Source organism: Pagrus major, chromosome 8, assembly GCF_040436345.1.
Source record: "Pagrus major chromosome 8, Pma_NU_1.0".
NCBI lineage: Eukaryota > Metazoa > Chordata > Actinopteri > Spariformes > Sparidae > Pagrus > Pagrus major.
The window spans coordinates 10847382-10863820 of NC_133222.1; the positions used below are offsets into that span (position 1 = coordinate 10847382).

General features: G+C 40.9%; 1 protein-coding gene across 1 annotated transcript in view; it reads right to left on the minus strand.

The window, feature by feature from the left end:
• Positions 1–13188: 13188 nt before the first annotated feature.
• The window catches only part of tln2b (talin 2b), a 95005-nt gene continuing 91754 nt past the window's right edge, over positions 13189–16439 (minus strand). The window contains exon 57 of the mRNA XM_073472491.1: positions 13189–15396. Coding sequence (XP_073328592.1) covers positions 15268–15396 — 129 coding nt within the window. The 3' untranslated portion in view covers positions 13189–15267. The remainder of the gene's footprint in view (positions 15397–16439) is intronic.

The window sequence follows — 16439 nt, forward strand, 5'->3', positions numbered from 1 at the left end:
AGAGAAGATGCAGATAATTATTTCCTACAGGATGAGTAGATCATCAAATATGTGAATGACAACACTGTGGCACCACTCTTAAGGGCAGCATGTGTGTTTCTGTGTGTTTCTCATGTTAATGATCTTTTTATGATTTCACAGTGACAGGTCCTGTTCATGTCCCCATGTGGCAGGCTGACAGTGGGACAACAGGCAGCTGTAAAAACACTTTAACCAGGCTTTTGTCAACTTGCAGCCACTGGTGTCTGTCTCTGTGTGTGTTCGGGTCAGTAGGTGTGTCTTAGTTCCTCTGGGATAACTTTTAGCAGCTCAAGGCAAAGTGGGCTGTCTGAGAAGAGATGCTTTCGGTAAGCCCAGCAAGCCCTAGAGGCATTGTTCACAGTCTGGGGGGCTCAAGACAGGGAAGTGTTTACCTGATAATGTATCGGATATCCTCCCTGTAAACTGTTGATGTGTCATTTGACTGCGAGAACACAGAGTCCAGCACCAGCCAGGCAGGATGGGTTTTATACCTCGATTACTGCGGCTCAGCAGCTGATTGCCTCGTCACTTGAGAAATGTTAACTGTTTTACAAACCCCTCAAGACAAATATCATATATTATGGGCAGCACATTCATAAGAAAACTTTAATCTGAAGGAGTAAGAATGGGTTATATATAGTCCACCTTTTTTTGTAATATTTTGCTAATACATTACCTGATTTTTTAGTTTTAGTTTTAATTATTTAATCCAATAATCCTCATTTTGAGATTTTTTAAATGGCAACATACACATGAGAAGCTAACCCATGCCCAACGCAAACTGCACTGACACCGAGGACACACCAAGTGTCTTCAAGTCTCCACATAGATTCTCAAGGATATTTTTAGGCTTGCCTTCTTTTACATGCACCTGCCTTAGTCTGTAATATGGATCCCAGCCCCTGTGCCAAGAGTCCAAGGTCTAACGCCATTAGATATGTCCCCTAAAATAAGTCTTGTCCTGCTCAGGCTTTGGTCTGTTTTCTACATTATTGTTGCCACGCCTGGCTCATGTAGAAAGGCCGCTCAGTCTTCACTCAATCAGTAACAAAATATGACCAAGACAACAGCAGGGAATGGTGAATGTTGTTTACAATGTTCTAATCTTATTGCTGTGCTATAATTGAAGGTATTGTCCTGCCAATTCAGGCACCAGCCTTGTTTTGGACCTTGACTGGCAGGCACAGTGTCAGAAAAATATTGTGATAATCTCGGGGCAGCCCATGGTCTAATAGACTGGCATCTGTGTAATTGTGATTGGCATTGAAAAGTAGTGGTCACACAGATCCTGCCAGAATCAGAATCAGTCTTAGGTAATACATATGGTTAAAGGATCAGATGACTGGAAAAGCTCTCTTTCTTTTTCTCAACATGCACAAGAGTAGAAAATAATTTAACCTTGATAGTTACATAACACTTTGAGTTTACAGCAGCACAGAATTGGCTTGCCTTGACTGAACTGGGTCATTTGCTTTATTTAAATGTTTTGTTTCAGATATTTAAATATAAAATATGCTGCATTATAGATATAGTTGTACATGTTTCTATATTTAATCCTGTATGCATGCAGTATTTCAGTCATATTCAATATTTTCAGAATTACTCGTCTTCATAATGTCCTCACCACTGACAGTAAAGCACTGGTTTGAATCTTGATTTGCAATGTGATCTTAAGTATCTTCAACAGCATTTTCACTTAATGGACTCTGGGGAAGTATGTGACGGCACACTGGATTGGCTTTGGCATGCTGGGAATGAAAATAAGCTCCATTATGATGTTTTCCTTTAACATTACTGGCACAGTAAAAATAACCCAGGGCCCAATACGTTTAAAGTGGTCACAAATCTCTCCTTCTGTCCAGCCGTTCCCTAAAGATACTGAATTCTGACTTATGTCCCATTGGAAAGTTAAAGGCCTGCATCCACGTTAAGACCAAGCTGATGAACATAAAGCACAAAGCTTTCTTTTATTTCTCTGCATTATATGTGTTAGGGGAAAAGCAATAAGAAAGTCTTTCAATATTTGAGGCAGTATTTGGGGCTGTGGTGCAGTTCTGAAGACACCACAGCTCCAGAAAGAGTTTCTGTTTCATGAATGCTGTAGCGAAAAAAAAAAAAAAATCTCCAGTCCAGACATATAATTTTGTGCTCTTTGGAACAAAATTCTGCTTCTCAAGGCCTCTAAAGCCTCCCAGCCAGAGGGGCTGATGAAAGCCCTACCATTTACATTTTGTAGCATTAGAAACTCACTGTGTTTTAAACCTGATAAAGGGGCTCTGTGGAAACTTCTGTGTTGTGTTGGAAGCCGGCCGTTACTTAAAGTTAGCAGACTCCATTTTTAAACTAGCGTTAGCTATTGTTGCTCTCTGTCAGCGGAGACACTGAGACGAGGCGCTCGAGAATGTGCTTAAGGTCACGTCCTCTGGACTCTTGCAGTAAATCCGACCTGTGTCCAACATTAAACCAATCGTCTGCAAGCTTGTGGAGGCAGCCCAGAGGAAGGTTTCGTTTTTCACGTCACGTCAAAATCTGCTTACATGTGACCAGTAAAACAGTGATTAGTACATGTCAATGGCAACAGATTGTTACATAGAGCCCCTTTAAAATCCACTGGATCGGCTGTGCACCACATCAGAGTAAAGATTTGGGGACACCAGTGACACCACAAACTAAAAACTCACTAGCTCGCATAAAGTTTGGCCCAGAGGTCTAAAATTTTACACAGATGGAGGGACATGATGTCAAAGGGTATGTGGCGATTTTCATGGTTGTAACATTGCCTTGTTTATGCCATTTAAAGATTACTTACTGAAGAACCACAACGTTTTCCCTTCATGTTTGAGCTAAAGTAGTGCTGGTTGTGTTTTATTCTCATACTAAAATAGTGTATATTTTTAAATAGAGCATGTTGCCTTTCATATGAGTCCTTACCAATGCATTTTGGCCTGACAGTTCTTCTGTTACAAGCTTTGTTTTTATTATTTGGATATGCCAGTGACTGAATAAAAAGAACAAAATGTGATTTCAAAGGAGTTGAGTAGGGAACTCACTTGTAGGAATGAATTGTAAACAAATAAATGGTTGTGATGTGGCTTTTTTTGCAATACTTTGCTCACAAGAATGTATTGTCTTCAGAAGACTACGTCTGTGTTGAAAACAGCGATTGCTATCAGCTGAGTGGGTGTCGTCTGACTTTACTGCGTGAAGAATTAATTCCTCACAACATATAGAGTCTAACTGTGAAAAAACACACTTCAAACAACTGTTGCCCATTTTTCTGGACAGATCTGAAATACTCTGACACGTTGGAATCCCGATCGCCTCTGTACCCTGATTCAGTCGTCCACATGAGGCGACAGCTGAGTGAGACAGGTGCAGCAACGAGCAGAATTCATATTCAAATTCACTATGCTATCATTATCTCTACTTTCCTACCATGTCAGTTTTTTATGGCGGCCAAGGTTATATACAAGGTTGTAAAAATTACAGTATAGAGAACAACATTAAAACATGAGAGGCCACAAAACTGTTTGTAGTGATAAAATGAGCAAATATAGATGTAAAGGGCGTAGAAAACTGGGCAGATAGGGTGTCAAATAACCAAAATTCACATGAATATTTAGGAGCTTAGATTAAAGACCCCCCGAACTGTCAGACATTTAACTCTTGCGTCCTGAGGTGGCAGCACAGTTTTAAATGACACAGCAGCCTTTCCAAGCGCCTTCATACTAATACTGTAACACTGTATTAGTTAATCTGTTAGGCCTGCAGTGACAACCCACCATGTATATGGAATGTCCGGTTCTCCTCAGTCACCGCTCAGGGAGGAGCTGAGCTGTACTTGGCTGTTGTGACTGAAATCATGTTTGCCTAAGAAGACCCACTGGGGAGACATTTAAGGTTCTCTCATGGCTAGAAATGTTACTGCATTAGTGAAAGTATGTCTCTGCCCCCACCGAGCTTGTCTGTACAAAAAATGGCAAGCTGCTTTTACTGCTTTTTTTTTTTTGATGTGTCATCTCCTGTGAAGGTACAGTATTCTGACGTGTGTGTTTGTGTGTGTGTGTGTTTATTTCTCCAATGATTGTCACTGACTGAACAGCAAGCTAATACTGAGGGTGTAGCTCCCCCTCCATGTTGAGTGAAACTCTGAGAAGCACAGTGCTGGCATGCTCCTTGTCAAATACCATCTGAAGATTTCTGCAGACATCATCCAGATATATATAGAGAGCACTCCTTGGCTCCCTCAGATGGTACCCCTGGGATTAGACAGCTCCATGCAGGGGCATAATCATTCAGCAAAGCAAAAAACGGAGAGGGGGTACTGTGAGGGTGCAACCCAAGCTGTAACCCAAGCCCAGTCGATGGCCTACTGCCGCTGGGTTTATTCACTGCAATGTTCCACTGACATATACTGGTAGTCGTAAGACCCAAACTGGTATATTAGCGAGCACAGGTGGATGTTTAACCACAGTCACCACACAGAGACCGTCACAGTATTTTACTTGATGGATAGTTGCAATAAGGCTGTGACACTTTGACTCACGCAGTTTTGTTGGCCGATAAATCTGTCATTAAGGGTGTAAATCACACAGAAGTGTTGCCAGGCCGGTTGTAATTCCATTAAAACTTTCTGTTGAGTTAGCAGAGACTGTGAGCTGAGTGTAAACTGCTAAAACATTCACAATTTCCACCATGCTTAATGATGTGAGGAGTCGAATTCCAGCTGTATGAAGGTCAAATATTTCAGGTGCAGGTGCTCCATTGAAGATGGGCAGCATTCCTCCTGTGCCAAGTTTTCTCCACAGTTCAAGTAGCTGCTGTTAAATGAAAGGATCTGTCATCTCTCAGACTGTAAAGACCTGTAATAAGTCTCATACAGGAAAGGAGCGGTGCACGCACTTTTAAAATCTTTTATGGTTTAATAGAAATCGAGGTGCTTTAAAAGTTCTGTTGAGACTGATCTTAGGGAAAACTATGAAATTTGCTCTTTGACATGCTGTGATATTTCCTAAAGGAAGTTCATAATTAACTTTTGTGCTGATACATTGGTCATTGATGTGTTCTCCAAGGTTAAGAGAGGAGAGTGTGCAGAGAAGCCTCAGTGACACAATGCAAGCAACTACGAGTCACTGAGAAAACAAGATGAGCTATGGAGTAAAAATACCAAAAGTCAAGGCTTCCAGCGCTGCAAACACAAATGTGGGATAATGGAGGAATATTTGTGGCCTCGGCAGGGCTCCTCCCAGACTGTTTGTTTGTGTTCCCCCTCTACGGACGGGGACGCACAGAGAGGCAAGAATGTCAGCCATATCTGATGCTGCTCACTCAGCTTCGACTAAAAGGGGGGAGGAGGGCAGAGATCATTCGGGGGGAACAGTCACGAATCATTTCAAACTCATGCAGGATGCCATGCTAGAATTCCTTTGTAAAATTAAATTCACAAAAAAGCCAGACTTGTCATGGCACGAATACTGGAACTAAAAAGCCAATCAGTCTGACTGCAAATCTGTCTTCAAGTTAGGAAGACAACACTTTTCGCATGTTTGTTGTATGTGTTTGCACACAGTAAAGGGCAGGTCGGGAGGGAAGTGGGGAGTAAATGAGTGTTTACAGGCAGCTTGAACTTCTCCCAGTTCAAGATAAGAGATTCCTTCCAAAGTCATCAGAGTTGTGTCCTGCTCAGAAGTCCTTCCCTCGTGGATCAGAGGCTGGTGAAAGATCTTTCTAAATTGTTGCTTGTTGATATCTTCTCCCTCTTAAAGCGTAATAATTGCTGCTTGTTCCTGCTGGTTTTGTATCTTCGTCCCCAGCTGTCCAGCATCTTGTTGATTGCTCTCTTTAAATATTTGCCTTCAATCTTTTGCCCTTCATGTCACAGGGCTAGAAGTTTCCGTGTTTGCACACGGAGGGAGAATCTTTCATATATGTGTCCATATATGGGCCCACTGCTGTAAGCGAGGTAGAGGAGACAGAGGAGAGGGCTAAGGGGCTTTTTGTGAGGTCCAAAGACGTACTTGATATTTCTTTCCATTCCACAGGGCTATAAAACTTCTTGGTATGCACTTCCAGCTCAGCCACTGTTCGCCCTGTTACAGTCCTGTCAGAGGCCTCTGGTGCAGACAAATGAGTCAATACAAGAGGAGGAGGATGCTGGACTTCTACGGTAGTATGTTAGTTTCCCTTTCTTAATTTTCTAACAACAAACAAACTTCTCTGAATACATCCTGTCTTAGCAAACAAAATCCATCTAAGCTCTCCTCGAGGGAGAATAACCTTCATCCAAACATTTAAAATTTCCATTTTAGGTAAACAAAAAGGCCACTTTTCTAAATGTGAAAGAGAAAGTGAAGGTTTATATGAAGTTTGTAAGTAAGTTAACTTCAAAACCACAAAATGACCGTAGCTCGGCAGAAGAAAAGCCATAATGTGCAGAGTGTGTGAGAATCTATGGTGATGAGACATTCCAGTGTGGTTTTGAGTGGCTGTTTGAAAGCTCGCAGGCTATGTTCACTGTGACTGGGTCACAGTAGTCTCTCTGCAGTGAGGAATGCCACAGGAACCCACAGCTCTGCGGCACCTGCATTCTTATAGCAAAGCCTGTCTGCAGCCCCCCGTTTGATCAGATGCCGTGACTGTTTTCCAGTCAGGCTCAGACTCAGCGCACAGCTAGGGAGCTAGATAAAACAGTTGTGCAAAGTCAATCATGAAACAACCGTCTGAGTGCACAGATGTGAAAATAAATACACATCCACCTGGTGTGGTCTGGTTAGTTCCTGCCCTGAGGCCTTTAACATCTGAGATAACAATATACAGTATGATAAGAGGATAATTGGGCTGCCTGGAGAACACATCACTTCCATCAAAAGTGAGTACAAAACAGTAGTGTTAAAAAAAGTCTTGCACTTAAAATCCTACCTGAAGATATAACAAGTAATAACAACTCCCATAATCACACATCAATAACTTCTGTCTTTGTTTTTATTGTTTTAAGAGACAGCAGCACAAAATGCATACTGTGTGTTAAAAGTACCAAAAAGTAAAACTGCCTCCTCTTCAGAAAATGATCTCTGTAACTGACGTATAATTATATATGACATTATGATGTTTCATCAATGAGTACTCAGCATTTTACTTTCATAGCTGTTTGAAGTGGAGCTAGTTGTAACAATTTTATATACATTTGGGTAGTTTAGTCAAATTGTTTCCGACCCAGGGGTTGAACCCTGTCTAAAAGGTCGCAAAGATAAATGCGAGGGGTTGCGATATGATTCATTTGAATACAAAAGCACTGTTCTGCTACACAAATTTGGTTTAGTCTTTGCTTTGAAATGAAACCATATGAGAAATTTACAGGGTAAATTACTAAAAGAGTCACAAAACTCAAAGGCAAAAGGCCCAACTATTTCCACATGTGGAAAAATGTAATCCACATGTGAAAAAAACAAAACAAAAAACAGTCACATATAAACTTACTAATTCAAGTGAAAGTGAAAATCAAAATTTCTTTTGTGGAAATTTTTCATTCATATGTGGATTAATTAATGAAAATGTCCAGTTCACATATGTCCAGTTCACATATGACAATAGTTTCTGTTTTTACGTTGAAATTAAAATATTCAATTTACATGCAAAATTGTGATTTTCACATGTGGCAAATTTGAGATGTGACATTTTTCTAAGCGTGGAAACATTTTTTGTAAAGTGCAAGCTATAAGGGTTTAACAAAGCATTGTCTTTAATAACTGAATCATTGGCTGCTAATGTTAACATTTTAGTCCACATATAAAAACAGAAACACAACACAAAATAAAATTATGAACCTCAAATATAGCTAATGGAGTATAAAGTAGCAAAAAAAGTGGCAAATCCCAAGCTCCTCACAATTGTCCTACAGTACTTGAGTAAATGTGCATTGTTACTTTCCACCACTGGGAAAGACTGGAGGCAGTTTTGTGATCACTGCCTGGATCCATCAAAGCTAATCAGCTGAGCCATCTGGATTGAATGCAGTAGAAGAAGGGTGGTCTGCACTCACTGTCCATGTTAGACATTATGAATAAAGTCACACTGATTAATCTTTTTTGGTCGTCTCTACAACCAAATCCTCTCATGAAAACCGGCATCAGTGTTGAGAAAAATCTGCTGAGCACTGAGCTGGGTGTTTATTCAGCTTTATTTCAGGGCGGGGAGGCCGCAGGATTGAGAGAAGAAAAGGAGCCAAGGACTTTTAGTCTCTGTAGAAACACGGCCTGTCATCTAACGAGTGTTGAGCAAAGTTTCCTTATTAAGACCGAGGGTTTGGATGGACGAGTGTTACATTTCACTCTAGACAGCTTAAATCCCAGGAGACACTGCAGATCAGTTCCAGTCGGCAGCACAGTCTGAGACAGACGGTTCCCCTGTTCCACGGCTCACTCTCAACACTGTTTCAGGAATGAACAAAACCAAGAAAAATCGAAGTAAATCACTGTGGAAAGCCTGACTTTGGAAGAGCATGTGTTGGGAGTCAAATGATATGATTTAATAGATATTCCTAATGTTACTGGTGAAGTTGTCCAAAATTAGCACCCAAGGTTTGAGTCTCAGCTGAGACCCAATATAGCCCTGCTGTCACTGCTGACTGAGAAATACTGTGCCTTCCTTACGTGATAGCTAGAGGAGCTGCTGGGCTGTGCTGTGAGAGAAATAGACAGCGAACACTGTCACTCAGCCGAGGATGGACCCTCTAAAGGTGACCACAAGTAACTCGCATATTTCACATACAGCAAAAGCACCACCCCCCTGCTATCTCCTGGAAATGGGTCATTTCTGTCTGTTACATGAGGGCCCTAATGGGCGACACTTCCTGCAATTTGACACTCGAAATATCACTCTCATGACGTTTAGCCGGCCAGTTAAAGGTGCAATGTGTGGCATATTGCTAGACTGTTTGTTTAATTAAAACATTCAAAAAAGAACCAACTTTATCGACAGGATGTGAAGAAACAACAATGTTGACGTTTTTTCAAAGATGTCTTTGTATTGTGTTGCAGAGATATCTACTAAAGTTAGCATGCTAACCAGTTAGCTACAGCCCGTCTTGTCTCATAATACCGCTTTGTACCTCAAGAGGTGCTACATTACATTTTTAGAATAAATAAAATAAACACATAATATGAGTTTAATTGCTTTGACTGCTCATCGTAAAACACACTTCATTCAAACTCATCAGAAATGGTTTGTCTTTCCACTGATCCAACAATCACCTCTGGTTTCGTTAAAACAAATCCTTCATTCACAGAGTTCGACGTAGATTTATTCTGGCTGCTTTTCCACCCTGGCGAGGACCACCCATCGTCTCGCTACTCTACCACCTCATGTTTCTCCCTTTCCCTCCTTCCATGTCTTCTCGTCCCCACAGTCAGAGTCCTGGTGGGAGCTGCTGTAAATCACCTCCATACTCTATGCCCTGTCTTCAAACTAGCCTCCGTCGGTCTGGCCGTGTAAACACCAACCGTCCAACGTTGTTAAAAACCAGCCAGCTAACAGGGCCACTTGCTGCACGGTTAACTGAGCTAACTAGCTAACGGCAGCTAGTAGGAAGAGCTAAAGATAGATACAGCAAGAGTTTATTGGAGAGCAGTTGGCTTGTTTGGAGTGACCTTCAACAGGTGGCCAATCTTTAAAAATGTCACCTTTAAAGGCCAAAAAAAGGGCACTGACTTTGTTTGTCATTTTACTCTTCTTATTTCATACTACTTTTCATTGAATCTAATCCACCCAAATAGGTCTCAGACATTAACCACTAAATCATTTAGAGCAATATTACTGTAACCTCTTGGGTTTTAACTTTTTACTGACATGACAGTAGACATGGACAATAACCAGTTCTGAGTTGTGAAAGCAAAGGACTCATCTCTACAGACTCTGTTTACTATTCTCATTAAATCAGAGGCTTTACAGCGGATACGTCATGGAGCCAACATGAAGGGAGATCCCCACTGATGACCTAAAATAGTCATGTGCTCCAGACCTGAGTAAAGACTCTCTTAGATCCATCAGCTGCTGTCTCCCAGGTTTATGTTAGGGAGCGCTGCTTCTCAGAACAGGCAGAGGGGCGGTATGTGAGTATGGGTAAACAACAGGTAACCTTTTTTAACATGATGATCAAGACACTGATATATTCTACTGTGTTTCTTTTCTTCAGCCCTTTCAGGGCATTTAATTAACACTTCACACTGACTGCGTCCCTTCATCAACTTCCTCAGAGTCTTGATGAAGGCAACTTGGATAAAGACGGAGACAATAGCTGGTTCAGTAATCTTTACAGAAAAGGTAACATAAACAAAAAGAAAAAAGGTGGATGGAAATTACTGTGAGGTTTTGGTTGCATCCTGTGCAATTTCTTAAGTTCCTTCTACCTTCTCCCTGCCATACCATCTTTGGGTCTGGGCTATGTGAAACTTCCTGACAAAATGGACTGAAGCCAAACATTCAACCCGTGAACAATGCTGGTTTCCACTGTTTTATCAGCTTGGGCAAGCTGGGCATATCTTGGCTTAACATGGCTGCTGAAACACTGCTGAACCCCCTTCATTGTCCTTCACTACACTGAACTGTCTACATCAATCAATCTCAGTAGAATTATAAGCAAATAAAAATGTCAGTAAACTTTCAGGTGTTTTGTTCTATTCGAGAAAGAAATACACTGTTAGATTGAGATGTTTCAGTAGCATTCAGTAGCATGCTTTGGACAAATGGCCCAGCCCAAAACCCAAAAGCCTTTCCTGATGTGCATTTTTTCCAAACCTCACTTCCTCTTCCATCCATTTTCTCTAGAAGTGGAGAAAACTGGCTCAGGGCAGTTTCCCTCTCTGTAAAAAGACCAGATGCCCTCTCAACCTGTTTTATAATTTTAGCCTTACTTGTACTGGATCCCAAACAAAGAATACATCGACAAGTCAGTTCACATATAGATTTCTTCTATAGTGAGATTCATGCAAGTGTTTTAAATAAAACAAGAAGTCGCCTTTGTTTTACTGTAGTAATGTAAAATTAAAGTCAAATTAAGAAACTGATAAACACTGAAATTTCAAGGTTTATTATTAACATGCTATTACTGGCTACATAGCTCTCCAGTGTGACATCTCTCAATTTTCACTGAGGCTGTTCTTAGCACAGGCCATGACTCTATTCCTGCACAGTATCACTTCTAAGCGTACAGTAACTGGCCTGTTGTCTACACAGGAAAATATGGATTTAGGAAGCCAACAGCATTTGTCCATGCTCTGCCATGGTTTATTTAACATACTGTAGATTTGTGGTGAAACGATGAAAGTGGAGAGTTGACCCAGTGTCATTTGGTTTAGCCACGGGGTTAACGTGGCTTCGTTTTTGAGAACTTGAGCATGGAACAAAGCCTGAACTAAATGACTGCCAGGCTGTGGGGATTAGGCACGGCACAAGTCGCAGTGACTGCAAAACAAACCTTCCAACACAGCAAATATAACACGTTTAGGATGCCAGAGATGTGCACTGTTGAGGCTAAGTCTGTGGGGCTGAGGAAGTTAAAGGATCAGTTCACCCAAAAAGGAAAATTCAGTCAATATCACCCCGATGCCGATGGAAAGTCGGGCGAAGTTTCAAAGTGCAAAAAACATTTCTGGAGCTTCACAGCAAAACAGTGTTGCAGCCTTCTCTTAAACAACTGTGTTAGATGGAGAATACAACGTAAGAAAACAACTCCATACAGTTTGTCCAGCGTAATCCACGTCTAGATCTAGATGACTGATATGAAAAGACATCGTTTACACCCTCCATGCATGGCCGAGCTCATTTACCCACTTCAGATGGGGTGCATGCTACTGCTTGTAGCTTAGCGGCTAAAGATTTCAGCTTAGAAAAAGGGGAAAATAATATTTTTTCAAAGCAATTCAGGATATCGTGGCTTCTGGAGACTTGGATTACACAGAACGAGCTGTATGGAGCCACTTTATGTTTTTTTGCGTGCTGCAGCGCTGGTTTGCTGTGAAGCTCCAGAAATGTTTTGTTACCTACGAAACAGGAAACCAGACTTTCTATCGGCATGGGGGTGAGTAGATCATTTTTGGGGCGAACTTATCCTTTAAGAGGCAGGCTTAGGAACATGATTTGTGACATACTAAAATATAACTATACTATTACTAAATAGTTTTGCCTCACTGATGTGTTTCCCTATCACTGATCTTTGTTTTTGGCCCGATTACCATGTTACATAACCTAAATGTCAATCTGATATTAGTCTGACATAACCATTTTAATATCAAGCTATTACCCTGTGATTTTAGTCCACTTTTACCATATTACCACTGAGCTGGAATGAACAGTGCTACAAACCTCAAGCCTAAAATACACTGTATATATATTTTTTTGAATGAAGGACCTTTGTGGAAACTTGTTGTTTACTAACTGGTCTGAAATAATTAAGAGACAAGCTCAACCAGACCACACCTCTGCTTTACATCACAGGTTTGGATAGCTCCATACAAACACCAAAGTTAACCAGATAAACATCCTCCTGGTCTGACTGAAGCGAGAGAGAGGGTGAGAACTAGATGGGCACTCCCAGTTAAACACATGGCTTCAGTTTCCCCTCTCCACTGTGTGGCCTGGCCTTGCATGAGACCAAAACACTCAAACAACCAAATATGGTTAGTGTATTGTGCTGGGCACCTCTAACCATCCTTTACACACTCTGCCCCCTTATGCAGCTGAGAGGATCAGCTTCAAAGAGAAATAAGTTTTGTAGCACCCGAGGAGGAAATTCAAGTTCAAATCTGATTTTCACCAGCAGCAGACCAACTAAAAGTCAAAATGAGGTACAAAAGGGTTTGTGCTGTGAAGCTGTGTAACATGTGAACCAAAATATCTAAATGGGAATCACTGCATACTTGAAGGTCTGGTCTGTGAACCAGGAGAAAAAAAAACACATCCACTATGTCCATATTTGGTCTGGCTAACTTTGCCAATCCTTCAACTAGAACATATTTCTCCAAACATCCACGGACCCCTCTGACTGAACTATGTAGTGTAACACTGACATCTGCTGGAAAGAATGCAGGATGACCTTTTTTTCCTCTATCAGACATCTTTCACCTGCATGCACTGATATGAAAAACACTCAAATAATCTGTACTGGTTGTTTGAAACTCTTTATTTTTGGTGAATACAAAAAATACTTTTGTGACCAGATAAATATTATACATACAGCATCAAATCATAAAACTAATGCAGTCTGTTAAAGAAAGCACAACACCTATTCATAACAGAGCTAGTAACTTTTTTCTATTTCCGTTAATACTCGCACAAATCAGTTAGACAATATATTTCAGGGTAATTCTTACATTTACTGATAAAAACATATTTTTTTTTAATAGTGGTTAGACAATGAAACAAGGTAGTCCAGCTTCTTAGAGGGACTTGGCATAACGATTTCAACAATTTCTCAACTTCAAACACAAATTGCCACATGCTCATGGAATGCAGTCTAGTGTTAGTCTTCCGATATGGTCTCTAAATCCTAAGGTATCCACAGATGCCCTTTTATATCAGCATTATAACATTGTAGGCAAGTGGGCCACCAGCCAAGGCATTGTATAGTATGGCAAAGGACTCGGTGACAGTTTATTAAGACCCCGATGGGGATTAGACTGGCATAATGTTCTGATCCAGAGAGGACAAGGCTCAGGCTCCCACCACTCAGCCTGATCTTCAGCTGCTCGCAGGGCAGACTCAAGTAAGGCACTAGTACACAATGTAGTTGTGACAGACTGAGGAGATGAACTGCTTCACGTTTCCAATATATTACACATGGAAAAAAATAAAAATCATTGAATTAGTTTCCTCAGTCAGAGCGTGAATCTATTTCCTTCTAGTTTGTTAGGAGAACGTCCTACATTTAACATAATGGAAGCTTTAAATTGCCTTCTTCAGTGCGTGTTATTATGAGCAACTTCAGTGCATAACGTATGCTTGTTTCATTCAAGAGCCCAAAGCCAAATATCATTGCACAAAACCAATCTTCTAACCAATAACAGCGCAGCGAGTCTCATTTTGTGAGACTATTCAGTGTGATGTATTGCTATAGACAGTCGGTCTAAAGTGAAAATGCCTTTACCATGACAGGGCAGTGACTGGTGGAGAATAACTGTATCTGCGAGTGTGTTTACACTAAGTACAGTGGTACCCAAACACAATCTGGCCAGTGTTAATGGGGAGATGACTTAAAGCATGACGACAAGTGAGAACAAACATGACAAATAAATGTAAACATATATTCCTTACACAGCTCTGTGTATGCGAGGGAGCACTGGTGGGGTTACAAGAAGTTACATGATGTCCAAGCAGCATGACATATTTGGTCACATATAGTCCAGATTCTCTAAATAATGCAGATTACACCTTTCTTGAAAAAATAAGTCAAGAATAAATATCTTTATAGCTAGTGTTGGCCAGTGGTCTGGTTGTTTTTTGTTTTGTTTTTTTTGTATTTTGATGTTTACTCCAATCAGAGCCCCTCATTGTTTGGCGTCAAGCTGAAAAACACAGTTCATCAGAATCTTTGATTTCTAAAGACTTGCCAGTTAAACAGCAAAACTCCCATTTCACATTTTTATTAGTAAAATACAAGTGCCTTTCTGCTCTACACTACTCTATTGGTTAGTAGCTTCATTGATATGTATAGACATTATGGTGCATGCAAGCCAGTGGTGAAATGAGGCCCCCCCTCCCATGGACCCTTAGATTTGTTCTGCCAGTTGCAGATATTTCATCAGTTCATTCCTATTTGCTCTAAACCTTCAACAATTATTGAACATTCAATTGTTATAGAGGATTTCTGCATTCGCAACACCTTCGATTCATGATTGTAACAGTCAGAAATGCTCATGATGCAGCAACACTCACAAAGCAATGATACGTTTATCATACATCTTCACCGTACTGCCTCCACTTGCTTATAAGTGACAACTGTAACAACCTTCTCCTTGAATGTCAATGCTGTTCACTCACAAATACATACACACGTCACACACACATACACGCATACACAAATACACTACAGAGCACAGGCACTTGTTTTTTTGTCATCAAACAGGCCTGTTTCAAGTGCTGTATATTCCTCGGTTATATGAGAGTAAAGCAGCCAATCGTGCATCGGCAACAGCTCCCCCGTGACACGAGGCGTCTCGTCAGCGCGGCGGCGCACTTCCACATCCGCTCAGCCAATCAGCCCTCATCCTCCCGCAGCTCAGTGGGCAGGAACTTGTACTGCTGCTGTCGGATCTGAGCCAGCTTCTTCCGCGCTTCCTCCAGCTCGCGCTCCTTCCTCAGCATCTCCTCCTGAGCCGCGATGATCTGAGGAGAACGGGAACAGCTGACATAAAAATGCGCCTTCGACTGATCATGATCCTATTCCTGTGGATCACTTGATATGAAAAACTGTTAGCTACACAGTACTCAGCTCACCCTTTACGGCCTGCTCACTCCACACACAACACAGAGAAAATACAGGAAACATCTTTTAGGGGGAATTTATGGCTTAAAATGAACTTGAACGGTATCTCTTCTGACCCCTCGCATGTTCTTAACGGAGAATACCAACTTCTGCCCTCCAATAGGTGATTCAGAGTACCTCCATTTAAATGCAACAGGCTAAAGAATTCTTTTAGACATCACTCTATCCTGTTGCTAAACTAGAATCAGTGTGCTGCGAAATGACATCTGGATCTCAGGATATTATGTTATATGCTTCATGGTTATGACTGTTCACTATTCATGTGAAAAGATATAACTTTTGGACTACATGTGCTGTATTTGTGTGTTATTATTATGTATGTGCTTTCAGAGAAAAATGACTAATAGTCATGTGCAATATAATGATATGAAGATATGTTGATTCATTTTATGCCGTCGTTAATTTTATCGTTTCAAAATCATCAAAAAATCATTATAGCCATAATTTAGGTTATATGGACGACATTCTTCTGCAGAGCACAGCTGCAGGCAGGAAATTTGCATGATGACACCCAAAACAGACATGGAGGAGAGTGAAAATGACGCAGAACGGGGTAATTCAGAACACAAGAAGGACTCCTCCTCGACCAGCCAAGACAAAATGCCAAGCTTGTACCTAAAAGAGGGACTACGGCTGTCACATGGATGTGGTTTGGGTATGAGAAGTCAACACAGACCAGAAAACCACACTTTGAAAAACTATTATTTGTTGAGTGCAAATTTCTGAATGTAATACAAAAAAATCGTTATCTGGAAATGAAATGTCCCATATGAGGATATGAGTTTTTGTTCATATCGCACAGTCCTAATAGTAGTAATGATAATAAGCATTTAGTTGTGACATTTTTTAAATAATGACATTAATAATGTTATTATGTGGGCAA